At 52.4% G+C, this 13,909-nt stretch overlaps 4 protein-coding genes across 4 annotated transcripts; 2 read left to right on the top strand and 2 right to left on the bottom strand.

Moving 5' to 3' along the window:
* Nucleotides 1–490: 490 nt before the first annotated feature.
* Nucleotides 491–1,211, bottom strand: Z517_09427 (uncharacterized protein; the record flags this gene model as incomplete). Its single annotated transcript, XM_013425337.1, has 2 exons — nt 491–901; nt 981–1,211. 2 exons carry the CDS (start codon nt 1,209–1,211, stop codon nt 491–493), a joined length of 642 nt encoding a protein of 213 aa, XP_013280791.1.
* Nucleotides 1,212–1,793: 582 nt separating this feature from the next.
* Nucleotides 1,794–2,324, top strand: Z517_09428 (uncharacterized protein; the record flags this gene model as incomplete). Its single annotated transcript, XM_013425338.1, has 1 exon — nt 1,794–2,324. The coding sequence occupies one exon, from the start codon at nt 1,794–1,796 to the stop codon at nt 2,322–2,324; it is 531 nt and encodes a 176-aa protein (XP_013280792.1).
* A 1,961-nt stretch (nt 2,325–4,285) lies between these two features.
* Z517_09429 (uncharacterized protein) lies at nt 4,286–6,145 on the bottom strand (the record flags this gene model as incomplete). The annotated part of the gene is made up of 1 exon (XM_013425339.1): nt 4,286–6,145. The coding sequence occupies one exon, from the start codon at nt 6,143–6,145 to the stop codon at nt 4,286–4,288; it is 1,860 nt and encodes a 619-aa protein (XP_013280793.1).
* Nucleotides 6,146–11,480: 5,335 nt separating this feature from the next.
* On the top strand, nt 11,481–12,062 carry Z517_09430 (uncharacterized protein; the record flags this gene model as incomplete). Its single annotated transcript, XM_013425340.1, has 2 exons — nt 11,481–11,557; nt 11,621–12,062. The coding sequence occupies 2 exons, from the start codon at nt 11,481–11,483 to the stop codon at nt 12,060–12,062; spliced, it is 519 nt and encodes a 172-aa protein (XP_013280794.1).
* Nucleotides 12,063–13,909: the final 1,847 nt, after the last annotated feature.

Below are 13,909 nucleotides of genomic sequence, written 5' to 3' on the forward strand. Positions count from 1 at the left end.
GTTCGGGGGCCACCCATGTCAATGATAACCGATTCGATCGGTGTGGTGGCTGCCAACATTGCATTATCATCGTCATGTATCGTTGGATGTTAGTCTCGATGAAAGCGCCACGACCGAATCTCAGAAGCCCAGGGCTTGTGTATGTGTATGTGGCCAGCCTGTGTCGAATCACATCTCGCTAGCTTTGCCATTGCGCCTCTCGCGCCAGCATCGGGTATCGGAGTATTATTCCCATTGTTATAACCTCTTGGAGGAACTATTCCTGAGTTGGCATGCACAGGTGCGACGGTTTGGGAACTGGCGGGAGTTCCGCTGTCTCTCAGTCCTCCTTCAATCTGCTCTGCACTTTGTTGCGGAGAATCATGTAGCTTCGTCTGTATGACCTCTCGGGCGTAGAGCTTGCGTAGCGTCCATAGTTGGTCCAGTTGGGATTCCGGAATTCCCTCGAGAGTAGGGTCACCGATGGTTTGGAAGACACGTCTGAGGACGGTCATCGGTGCGCCACACCAAAGACCTGGCTCTCTTTGAAGTGATCCAACCCTGGGATGAAGCTCTTGTCACAACAGTCGGGGAAGAAGTCCTGCAGGGTATACCGCCGGTATAGGCCGCCGACCGCGTGAGAAGACACGAGCTCTTCTCTCTTGAGATATTCTGAATACATCTGTGGTGTGGGAACCATTCGTGGAGGAATATCCCCTTGCTGTTGCGCAGTATCAATTCGATTCTGATAGTCCTGGCGCTCACAATCGATGAAATATTCTAGCTCCGTAAAAATGAAAGTGAAGCCCGGTTGGTTGATATCGTCAAGCGCTCGGTGGCACGAGGGACAGAGAGGAAGACCGTTTTGCTCATCTCCAAGACGATCAAAGATCAAGAGACCGGAGGCAGCATCGTGGCTGAGCTATTGAAAGTCAGCCAACTAGATGAATCACTGGTGACCCAGGCGATAGTATCCCCTTGTCCTGCTTGCGACGACATACCGAGTTGTCCTTCTTGCTTATCACACGAGCAATATCTGGCGCTGCCCGACCGTAATGCCAGCATTTCATGCCTCCATTCCGCTCCAAAATCTCTTGCTTAGTCCCTCCTCGAGAAGCGTGCCGCTGACGCTGTGCTGCTTCGGCGTCACTTTCGGCGTCACTTTGCTTCCTTGTGCGGCTTGAGCTAGACGAGTTCGATTCGGCAGATGATGGAACAGGTGGTGGGAGCATTTGCAGCTGCTAGGGGAGGAAATAAAATAGCGCAGACTGACAGAGAGGAGACGCCTTGTCGGAATTCAGCTAGTCACTAGGTAGTGATGGGGCATCCGCTCCTGGTTGCTATTTCTCGTCAGACTGCCACTCATTTTTTGACTACCAGCTCGCAGCCCACCTGCGCGACATGTCCTGCCCAGAAGGACAACTGTCGATATAGACCCCCTCTGCTCCCATTCCGCTCGCAATTCTCATATTCTATCTACCTTTACTGACACTTCGTCCAAGTCTGTTACACCTTACGCAGAATATCAAGCTTCGCCAACCCCCCAACCTCGAATTCGTCTGCGCTGTGTGCCATGACCAATGGTCCACTGCCCCCTTCTTCGGATTCCAATGTCTACGTTGCGGGTCTTGTATCAGTAAAGTCCACCGATACACCGGCCGACGCCATCCCTCACCTCCTTCTATTGCAAAGCATACTGTCACCCTCCCTGCCGACATGACCACCACGACCACATACCCCGACCCATAGCCGCACTTGATCTACGAGTCGAACCCCTACGCTGATGACCTCCCAATGACCGCACCGCCTACGGGATGACGGGCTACATCCACCGGCTCGATGAGGACCGAGTCGCCAAGGTGGCAAAGACATACTCGCTGGACCATCATGTCGGAACGCCGGTCTCTGATGACACGGAGTATATAAACGAGGTCAACCGCAAGACACTCGAGAACGAGGTCGCCATCTACAGACGGCTGGGCCGCTGTAAGGGAGCCGTATCGTGCGTCCAGACGTCAAACTATGGGATCGAGTTGGCTTTCGCAAAACAGGGCGACCTGGAAGACTACATCAAATCTGCGCCTGAGCCGCCGAAGCCCTTGAAGGTTGACTGGATTCTATCCATCATTGATACATTCTCTTACGTCCATTCCCGGAGAGTCTTGGTGAACGACATTGCCCTCCGGAACATCTTGGTCAGCGATGGACAGCTCAAACTGGCAGATTTTGGCCAGTCCATACTGATACCTATGTCGACAGATATGGACACGGTCTGCGACAATGATTTGACGGCGGGAATCGAGATTCTCCATCTTGGCTGGGTCATCTCCTCGATCGCTGTCTGACGCGTATATCCATGTTACTTTTTCGACAGAGAACACGACATGCGGTGGCCGGCTCCGTAAGAATTGCCTGCGACAGAGAACCTTTTCTGCCGGACCATTGTCGAGAGATGCTGGCGTGGACAGTACATTGAGATGGAAGCACTAAAGAGTGACGCTCATGGGAACACTCATCATCGGCGTAGAGAGCATTCAACCCTTTTGACTGTAGAGCTTCCAAATCGCCATTCCATGGATTCAGGGGAGATTCTTCTATCTGCCTTGGCTTGACACGACGCCCTAGCAATGAGTGCCCATGACACAGGGGAGGGAAAGGGGGCGAGGAAGAAGAAGGAACCATTCAGAATGAGTGATGGCGATGGATTCGGTCAGGTATTTCTGGTGCCTTGAGGGATATATGTATATATCACATCATGGATCTATCTCCTCGACAAGGTGCCCAATCTATCCAACCTATCTTACCCAGCTGCCGTGAACCTACGACTGCCGAACTCGTGCTTGTACGCAGAGAGAAGGCTAAAGCCGAACGCCGCAGTCCTTGATACCTATCATCAGCTTGCACTGACAGAAGAGGGGTGGTTCGATACGAAGGTAGCCGGGTTATATATTCAGTTGCTCTGCTACCAGCCTACCACGAATAGTGGCGCCACTGGTGCTAGATGGAGGTACATGGTGCCACTGCTGTAGGTAAGTATGCATTATTGAAGATGCATTATCTCATGCCTTGCGCGTCTTGCTTGCAAGGACCCCAAAAGGACCGCAGGGCCCGCGGGTCTCGCAAGGATGTCAGAGAATGTCAGAGAATATATTCATCATAGTGGTCTATTAGCACTGATTTACAATCGTTATCCAGAATTTTGTAGTGAAACTGCCACAAATAGTTCCAGCAAGGACAGAAACTTCCACCTTGTGTACACCGATGCATGGACTTTGGAGTTTTGAAAGTGGACAGCAGGCGGACGGCAAATCAGCATGAGCATCAGTATGAGCATGAACATAACCCGCAGAGCAATCCATCGTTCAACACCATGTCCGTGACAAGTCATCCAACACCATGTCCTGGCGGAATCGTTGAACGGCATATCCTCCTGGAGGACAAAGGGGAGCGCTTCACTCTGGCGGCCAAACATCGGAAGTGCCCGCCACGTGACATGATGACATCGAGTGGCGTTGAATCACGTGCCCCTCATCCTCGTCCTCATCCTCATGCTTGGGCATGCTCAGTTGCGATTGTGGGTGAGTTCCTACCCATCATAGATGTCCCTCGCGGCGTGCAATTCCGGCCTGTACTTCCCCCCGACCCTCCTGCCGACGAGCTTGACTGTTGGGTCGAGGTCATGATTCATCAGCGGGAAAGATGTTGCCAATCCTCTCGAGGTTGAGGATGACCACCTCGATCTTGACGCAGGCGACGAGATCATCTCTCGTCAATACCGGACACCGTCCGTTGAGATGGGTGCCGAGGGGAACCAGTTCTCCAGAGATGCGGCCCGATATGATCACCCTTTGTGGTATGCGAGCTCGCCGGACTTCTTCCGCGACGGCTTCCAGACCTCGGCCCTTGCCCTCGTATATCCGAATGCGAGGCAGTATCTCGGGACGGCGACGTGCATGGCGTTCAGATGACGTTATAGAGAGTCAAATTGATTCATCTTTGAGAGACTCTTAGTTTATTGAAGAGAACCTAAACGGCAGAGTATAAATGAGGATAAAGTAGAGGATACCATGAAACCTCGTACGGTAGTCTGCCCATTTTTAGCTGTTTATTTAATGATAACGATACTAATGTAGTTCCAGCCCCAATTCCTTGGCCAGCTTTGGAACGAGGCCACTCCGAAGTCTCCCACGGCCGTCTTTCTGCAGGTTCGTTGAACCAAACGGAGTGAGGATAGTCGCAAAGTAAATCCAGAGTAGGCGTTTTCATCCGACAAGGAACGAACTGTCTGTGCAGCGTTCTGGTAAAACTAAGCACTGCTGCCTTTCATCTTTCGTAGCAACGTCAGTCCAAAGAGCCGGCCGCCGCGAACGACTTTGAACAACTGCTCGACTGCCGCGGAACTACAGATGGACTTTGCCATCTGTAAGATTGGAGTCGTCTCAGCTATTTTCTGAGCGGGGAGATTCGAACCAGCGGCAGTACATCTCCTTTTGCCGCCGGAGCTTGCAGCAGACGCTGGACCTCTGCGCCTTTTTTGGGGAGACCTGAAATTCTCGTTTGACTCAGGTTCGTCTTCTTCGTCCGCAAGAGGCAATCCAAGCTGTATCTCGCCTGGGGCGCGGAACTCCAAGTACTCATTGGGAATAGGAAATCCAGGACACTTGCGTTTGCATTCAGAGTAGCCGTCAATGCTCCAACCGGGGGGAGCATAGTTCACCGCCTCGGCACGAGAGTAGCCAAGGGTACCTCCGTGGTGGTATATATCTCCAGACACCACAACGACCTCGTTTGGACGCTGTACCATAGTGACAAACGAGACACCCATGGCTTTGAGCTGTGATGTCGAAAACCAGAGAGAGGCATGCCGCACCTTTTGCATACATTTCCTTTTCTTGACAGCTTCTTCGATGAGGTGGCTATGCATTCGAGCCACTATATACCAGAGCTTCAGGCCCTCATACAACGCGTTGAGAGACAGCAGGTAGCCGTCTTCACGGTGCGAAGAGAAGAGTGATCCGTGGCCGCCCGATATATACCCATATGGAGCATGAACCCCGGCGATGAATCTTCTCGTGCGATCGAGTTCGTTGTGTTGAAGGGGATAGATGGGCGAAATTGGTGGCAAACCGAGATTTTCTCGGTCTCCGGGTGTCCAAGCCGCAAGATCGGTCAAGTACTGCATTTTATTCATAGCCTGACGGTCGGTAACACGGCGCTCCAATGTTTCGACATACTCATCATGCGGTATGGGTGTGAAGTCAAGTTCGCCGAGATCCAACACCTCATCTTCTCGTTCGCTCCGTGCAATGTAACGGGAATGCTTCTTGTAAGGCCGGGACTTGAATTTGGACACACCCGGAGGGAGGTTGAGGATAGGCCGCAAGCCTCTCACCACAGCGTCCGGTAATACGTACTTGAAAACTCCGGTGTCGTAGGCGCCCAGTTCCTTAGCCCGGGATATAAGCAATGGCAGATCCTTACACTGCTCGGGGCTGGGCAAAAGGACGATTACTCCGTCCTCTTCCCGATGAGGAATCGTGGTTCCAGGCAGAGGTTGATCGGGCGGAGAAGGGGGTGCTATCGTTGCCCCTGCATTAGGCGCTTGGCTGCTCAGCGTAGACGTCTTTTGAGTGCGTGTCACAATCTTCCTGGCTCTTTGCTCTATTATTATGACGCCGTCGCATAAATCGTGACACTGGTTTGGCCTTTCACCTGCCGTGGAAGGTGGAATTTCAGCAGGACGAGTCTCGCTTGAAGGGGGGCCTTCATCTGAGGCGTTGTCTGACGTCGACGGGAGGATTTCAGCAGGGCGGGTCTCGCTTGAGGATGGGCCTTCGTCTGGGGCGTCATCTGACGTCGATAGTAGGACTTCGGAATGGCGATTCTCGCTTGAAGGTGGACTATCAGCCGGGGCGTAATCTGGCGTCGGTGTTTGAGGTGGAGGGGCAGCGGATGCAGCTCCAGCTTCCCCGTGGGTAGCACAGACTTCAGCCCGCCTCTCGACATGCTGCAGGCCGTCCTCTAGCTCTCCTATCAGGGAGCGGTATTCGGTCCAGTTCGTTTTGTGCGGTGTGGCCTTGGCCGAAGACATCTCCATGTCCACCATCGTCGCGAGCCTGACAACCCGCTCTTTCACCCAGCGGACGTCTGCCAACACGTTGTCCATCGTGTCTTGAGCGATACGCGGAGACTTCGGTAGCGAGAATGACGTGGTGTAGCCCTGCAGTAGGGAGGTCGGTTGTTGAGATGGGATGTGTTTTGCGTTTTGCGCTTGGACTGTTTGGGAAAGGCGTATCTTGGCACCAAGGCTGGGCGCTCAACATTTGAAGCCGAGAGATGGCGGTCACGTGCCCGCACACAACCTACCTGTAGCAGGCTGCAATCGTGAAGATAATCCTGTCTCGCAAGTATCAGTGAATAAAACGCCTCGCACCAACCTGATCATGGTTCCGAGTACTTGGACTCGGCAAGAACAGAGCAAGCCGGGATCGCCGGAGGCGTCGAATCCGGGTTGGGGACCGCCGTCACGTGGAAAGCAGCGGAACGAAGTCGTGACATGGATGGGCATTATCAGACAAGTTTCTGCTGCGGCAGACTCGCATTTGTGAGCAGCACACTGGCTGGTTTGCTGACGCGGTGCAGGATCTGATCTTCCTGGGAAAAGGCGAGTCCCTCTCACGATGTGTATCAAGAGCGCCGTCACAAACTTGATATCGAATGTGAGGTTGCGTCCATCTGAGCTCTTGACGGCAAAAACCTATGATCAAGACCGGGTCGGGGTCTCGGAAAATGTCCACGCGCTGGATGATACATTTCTGAAAGCATCAGTCCCGGGTGGAGGACGTTTGGCTCGGACCGACCCCGTACCCTCTCAAAGCCACCCAAGAGCGAGAGTGATTCTCGTTCTCTTGAAACATGAATGGTAACTGTAGTGATGATCGGAGTCGACATGGACGTGGAAGGTCGTGCCTAACACACAAGTCGGCTCAAGGGCAAAGTAGTCACCGGAAGCGAACACATCTCGCGACACTCCATGTCAAAAGCAGTAACATTGACACAGATGTGTCAGTGATTCTCCAACAATGTCGGCAAACTGGAACTCCTTCCAGCCACCTACCTGGCATCAGCCTCGGGAAGTGTCTGAGTCCGGTCGATGCGTCGTCTCTTCCACACCTACCTCTTCCATTTCTCGAATGATACGATCGATGTACCCTCCTGTACCGCTTCGATAGAGAATCCGCGCAATGGCATGACGGATAGCAAGAGACCAACGGTCAGCGTATGTCAGAAGGGAGTGAGGAAGAATGTATGGCACTTCCACATCCTCCAAGTCTTTAGATCTGGTATTGCGGAATAGATATCCATCAACGTCTTGTGAGCTATAGCTCGTGTCCTTCCCTGCGCGTCTCCGCTTCGTCGAGATCAAACCTGCGTGGGATCACGCATGTGCAGCGATCGCGATTGAGACATTGCTATCGCAGGGATGCAATGCGCCGTGAAGAGCCAATAATGGGATCGGAGTTTTGCATCGCGGAGAGGGATACAGGGAGGGTTTGGGAGTATTCTGACCAGAGAGGCTTTCACTTGAATGAATCAGCATCTCGTCATCACATATGCATGAGATCCAACACGCGGCGGTAAGGAATCGTCCACGACGAGGTCTGAGAAGGTGAACGGACTCCGTTGGAGCTCGATCGACTGCCCATAGCTCCAAGGGATCCAAATCATCAAAGCGAGACCAGCCATTCGGGCAAGTGTGGCTGATGGTCAGGCGGGAGAGGTGTGTTTCGAGGAACGAGAAGAGGCGTAGTCCGATTTATGGAGTAACACGGAGCAGGGGGATGTGTGAGTCGGCTCTGCGGTCTGCTTGAGGGGTTCACATGGACAGATGAGATGGTTGAAGAGTTGGATCGCTCGAATTGATGAATTGGGCTCGATAACAGTGGGAAGAGAAGGTTGAAAAATCGTGCAGCGATGAAGTGAAGTTGCAATGGTGTGATGGGGTGGTCAGCATTAACTACGATTTAACGAAAGGTTGTGGCACCCCAAGTGGATCGGGGGGGTTGAGATGTGAAGAAAGGGGAGCCAGATCAGCACAAGCACCCAGACCCACGGGTCGGGTAAACCGGCAAATTGGTTGGGCTTGTTATTTAACACCGTCGGGTCCAAGCTTCCATTGGGCTTCAAAGTCTGACACCCAAGGCCTCTAGTGCAAGAAGGGAGGACGAATAATATTTCGGACTGTTGGGGCACATGAATCAAGTCAGGCAGGGTGTGGGTGGGTGTCAGTCCTGAAGAAGATCGTCGCCCGCCACCCGGCTCTACCCTTATGTCTGGCCCAGGCCTTGGACAGACACCGCCGTAAACATCTGTGTTTTAGACACTTGGCTGAACAACTGATTAATCTTTCAATTATTTGATTGTACTTACCTCGTACATATTTCCGACCCGCCCTGATGCACAGCGGCAGCCCTGTGTTGTCACTTGGGGATCTCAACCTCTGGGGCCACTCAGCGGGAAGGAAATCTAAGGGGACGTCATTAGCGCCGCTCGGCGGCATCATATCACGTGATGAGAGACGATTGTCTTTACGCCGCGAACCGCTAGATTGAGCGTGCGCCTTTGTCCTCCTTTGACACATTCTCGACAACTATGCTTTCGCTGGCCTGTTCGCGTGCTCAAGTTGGATCAGCTGTGCGCCCCGAGGTATACATACACCAGGCGCCATTCGCCCATGCCGGGTCAGGTTTGAAATGTCGTCTGTGTTGGGCATTTGTTGACCAATTGTCCTGGTCAATTCTTGAGAGCCTCTTCCTGGTTTGGCAGCACAAAGATCTAGGCTGCGAGTTTCTTCTCTCAGGCGAGTCAAGGCCACTTCTCACTAGTCCACTGATGCCAGTGCCGCCACAGCGAACAATTGCATTTCAAAGAATTTCTTGTAGGTCTCGTATGCCGATGCGAGCCCGTCATTCTCGTCGCTTTGGGAGTAATCGCAAAAGCTGAACACTCCGCGTGATGCTACAAAGGCCGTGTTACAAGGGCCCAGCTACAGGGCTACATGAATTTCAGACTCCGCGGAGACTGAGAGACGCATGCCCAGCACACGCCTGAAGGTATTGATAACCAAACCGGAGTGAGGCTCTTCCATCCCTGGCACAGTCCGCAAACAGAGTGGAAGTTACGACGCGGAAGGTGAAGTTCCTATTGATGTGACACCAGTTTATTGACCACCCAGTTGTTGAGTCACTTGGGGCAGCGCCGTCGCTGGTTGACGGCCTTGACACAAAATCACAAGAACGCAAGGGAAACAGCCTGACTGTTTCGGTCTTCACCAGTATGCAGGATGCAAACGAAAGTCAACGGCCTTTTAAAAGCGTCACGATGCCACCCACCCCTTCCACTTTCCTTTTCTCTTAATTCGACACGGTAATCAGGCTCTCGGCTTCAAAACTTTGTAAGAGACGTCGATATATATGATATATATCAATCGATTCACGATATTCCTGAGGGAATTGTTCCGTCTGGGCAGTGGAAAAGCAGTGTCTCTTCGAGACAGAACTGTTAAGAAAAGCGACAACTACGATATCGTCGCCGAAGCTGGGAAGATCAAACCGAAGGACTTTACAGATCCTGGGACTTCCCGAGGTGAGACTAGAGCATCATGGTGTATGCCGTGTTACTGAGGAGCCGGAGAACCCAACGGTGCCTCGATGCGCACTAACACTCGTGATCTACAACATTTCGTGGAGAATTACATAGGCAGGAATGTTCTTGTCTACACCATCCCCAAAGTTTTGCTGCGTTACAGTCTGAGATCCCTGCTTAAGGAGGTCTAACCAATGCCAGACACAAAACTGCCAGATGACCTTGTTCTTGTCCACGATCGGAAGATCATTACTCCTTGCAGCCAGCGCGAGAGATGACCCTTACAGGTTTCTTTCTTCGTCCTCACATGGAAGGCTGGGGCTGATACTCGCAGAACTGAACGCGAAGACCGGTACTTTTCGTACCACCAAATCTCAGAGTATGACGAGAGCAGGACGGCAGGAGAAATATCCCTCAGCAACGGAAAATCATAACCTGCGCCATTCGCGGCATGTGGCGCTGCTCCCTCAAGACCGCTGGAACGCGGTGCGATTGTCAGATATGGTTGTAAATCGACCCCAATACCACTACTCCAGTGCTCAGTGCTTGTGGATATTCACGGGGAAACCAAGAAGCTTTGGTGCAAAATAACACGTAAACTCGTTGTTCTCCAATGCAAATCACTCTTCTTCAAGCTTGCCATCGATCCGAATCCCTATTTGCTGCAGCACTGCTGTAATCGTTCTTTTCGAAGCACTCTTCAGCATCAAAGATTGTCGCATGGGTTGCATAAAACTCGCTGAGGACAGTATTGAATTCTGTAGGGATATTTAGTAGTGTATGGAGAGTAGGCAAAGGTAATGTCAACCGTGTGGCTTCATCGGACGCAACGATTGGAGCGCAAATAGTTGAGGATAGTCATAGAAGGCGAGGAGAGGTGAAGGGAGAATTGTCCTTGGAGAACGTTGTCAGTTTTGTCTCCGCGTAGTATCATCGGAGAGTACCTTTTTGGATGCTGATAAGTACAGGCCTGCTAGTCTCGTCCTCTTCGCAGTATTGATCAAAATCATCTCTCCATATATGTTGCATCAAGAGAGTGTTGGGCCCGAACAGAGGTCCATTAAACGCTGGAGAAATGTGAGTGCGCAAGTGGCGAGTAAATCACGTCGTCGATACAGACTTGGTCTTCCTTGGGACACTCTTGGGTACACTAGACCATCGCTTGACACCAGAACGCGGCCGTTGACTATATCGTTCTCTACATAGGGAACGAGATCCGATTCTGGTGTAAGGTGAAGTCGGTACCCAGTGGCCGCAAGGCGAGAAGACGAAGGGGGCGGAAGTCGAGACCGCGAAGGGGCTGTCGCAAGCTTTCGGCAGTGCCGAGATAGCTGCTGTATGAGGAGAATAGAGAACTATTCTTGAAGCGCATTGTGAATGTCATGGTAGGTTGTCTGCGTTGTCTCAACTGCGCCCGCAGCCCGCAGCCCGCAGGTTACATCGCCGGCGAGACGTCAACAAGGGAGGTTTGCCGACACGGTGGTGAGCGGCTAAATTTCCCTAATAAGTATTCTGACACTAGTGTCGTGACGCCGCGAGGTTAATGACGTAGCCTCACGGCACGAGAAAACATTGCCTGCGATCGATCGTGACATTGATCCTCGTCGGCAAAAAGCACAACGCATTGTCCTTGCCTGAGCGTCTGAATGAGACCTTGGTTGATATGTCGAACTCCTTCTCCGTCATTCTCTCTTGACCGAATTTAGTCTACGAGAAATGCCCTCCGCAGCTCCTCCCTCAAAGTGTTTGCTGAGCCACCACCTCCAATTCCTCCCCGCGTCTGTACCTCGTCCATTACCGCACATCGGTGATTCTGCGGATAGAAGAGGAGGTTCAATTGGAAAATCACAACGAAAATGTCCAACAAAGACCGCCTATACATTTGTCGCCATGCAAGAGGAGGACAGCCAAGACTGCGTGACCTGGAAGATACGTGAGTGAGATTCGAGCACTGCATCTCCGGCAGTAGATTGCTTAGCAACTTCCGCCGAAATAGCTATCATTGGGCTTTCATGATCGGCCCTAAGGTGGAAGAGCCGGACAAGGACGGCGTGCGATACCGTGCAAAAAACAAGGTGACCCAAGACGGGATACATTGGGAGTTTGAGAAGGGAACTGTGCCTCTCCGACCAACCAATATGTTGTTAGTGCGGGTTTTGATCGGCAAAGTCGACGACCTGTCCCGTCTTGATGCAATCTTGTGCCGAACCCCTGTGAAAGACGGGGCGAAGGACTGGAACTGCGTGGCGTGGCTGAAGGATGCTCTGGAGCTTGTGGGCAAGGACAAAGCTGCTCTCGGAACAAGCGTCATTCCGTGGGATACTGTTCGGAAAGCCGCAATGGAGTACTGCAATCAGAAGAGGCGGCCGGACGGTTCTCTACACAGTATGATCCAGGGAAGATTCCAACCTACGACCTTCTGGAGCGCAAAGAGATAAGTTCTTGAGAGGCTAACTACAGAGAATTCCTCCCACTGCCGCGGCCTCGCCTTCTCCATTCCCGGAGCTTCAGCTTACGGGCCTGAGAGCGTTTCGACGTATCCAGCCCAAGATGGTCTGGATAAATTTGACGCGCAGTTGTGTACTCCCAGTACGGTGGCCGCCAGCCAGTGCTCTCGATCAAAGATGCCGACTATAGTGTCTCCGTGCACCAGGATACACAAGCTACTCAAGTCTCCACGACTAAATACGGGGGATTCCCCTCTAGCTTTCAAAACTTGATCGTCTCCTCGATCTCTGGAAGTTCCGGCGGCGCATTGTCGACACCGCTGCGGAGGAAACAATCGAAGTCATCGCTATGGCAGAATGGACCATAACGCTGCATGCCATACGGTAGCCTGCAATCCCACAATGTGCTCCGCCCACGCTGGCCATCTCTTTTCCGAATGCCGTTATCGAACGCGTCTCGAGGATGTACACTGGGAAGCGGAGGAGGATTTGACAAGACTGCCACGCGATTACTATACTCTTTCCGCGGAGCTTCTGCACCACGATATATGTAACTCCATTCCGTCGAAGAGCGCAGTTCCACTTTGGGGGTCGGAATCGTTCGGGTTGTCTTCACCGCCGTGAGGTCCCGAGACCTGCCATGCTCGATGCAGAAACGAGGAAGAAGAAGGACAAGATGCTTCTAGGAGGAACGTAGGACGCGAATGGCGGTAAGGACTGGTGGACGACGCGACTAGGCGTCATTGATTGAAATAAACAAGAGAGCTTAACCTTGGTAGAAGCAGACGTATGATCTCCCTGTCGGTCTAGTCTTGCATGACAAGCTGCCGCAGTTTCGGAGATTCAGAAGTTTGGTCTTGGCAAGTTGGTCACGTTTGTATGCCTGGTCGCCGCAAGGCCGCAAAGCAGACATCGACCAAGGCGTTTGTTAGCTGCGGTTACATATTCTCTTCGGCAGTTGATGATCGGGATCCTTTGGCACTGAATACCACTTCCCAGACCTGTACCGAGTCAGGCCGAGCTACAGCGGAGAACAAGTCGACAGAAAACTGAAAAATGCGGCTCAATCGAGAGCGCTTTTCTGTGCGACGTGTCCTGCAGCCCAGAGTATGCCGATAATATCGTTATCAGGACTCGGTCAACCAGCGACCCGTGGTAGGGAAGAATGGATCTGGACCAGAATGGTTCAATAGTGTGTCTTGCAGTTTTTGGAAAATACTTCTCATCGCTCTCACAGGCGGGAAATTCCTCTTCGAGAGGCCCATTGAGCGAAAATTCGCGAGTTGATGATCAAAGAAGGTACTGTATCTAACAATAGGCGTGAAGCAAGAATCAATCGACGTGGAATACCCTCTCGTATTAACAGACATGAGTCTCAGGATGTGATATTGATACTCGACAAATTTGGAAGGCCTACCGAGGTTTACGTCACCATCCCATTCAGACTAGTGCGGCTTCAGCCTGCGCCCGTCGAACCCTCGCCGCGTCAAGATATCGACACCGTCAGTCACATCGTCAATGGCACGAAGATATCCCCTCAAAAATGGACTGGATGTCGCTGCAGCCCTCAGCGCCCTGCGAGCATTCGCCCGCCAGACGTCCTTTGTGGATTATGGGGCAGGCGTCAAGACGTGTAGCGACAAGGCCGCTCTACGGCCACTTGCCAAAGCCCTCGGCCGGAAAGTATCAACCCCATCACGGCAGGTGAGAGAATACTCGTGGAATTCCCATCGACTCCCTCTGGGAGTGATGGAAACGCTAACGCAGAACCTCGGGGCTTGATGAACGACCGGCCGGCACGAAGCGTCGTTTCTTGTTGCTCGAGTTTCCCCCCCCCC

The sequence above is a fragment of the Fonsecaea pedrosoi genome (genome assembly GCF_000835455.1).
Source record: "Fonsecaea pedrosoi CBS 271.37 unplaced genomic scaffold supercont1.6, whole genome shotgun sequence".
NCBI classification, from domain to species: domain Eukaryota; kingdom Fungi; phylum Ascomycota; class Eurotiomycetes; order Chaetothyriales; family Herpotrichiellaceae; genus Fonsecaea; species Fonsecaea pedrosoi.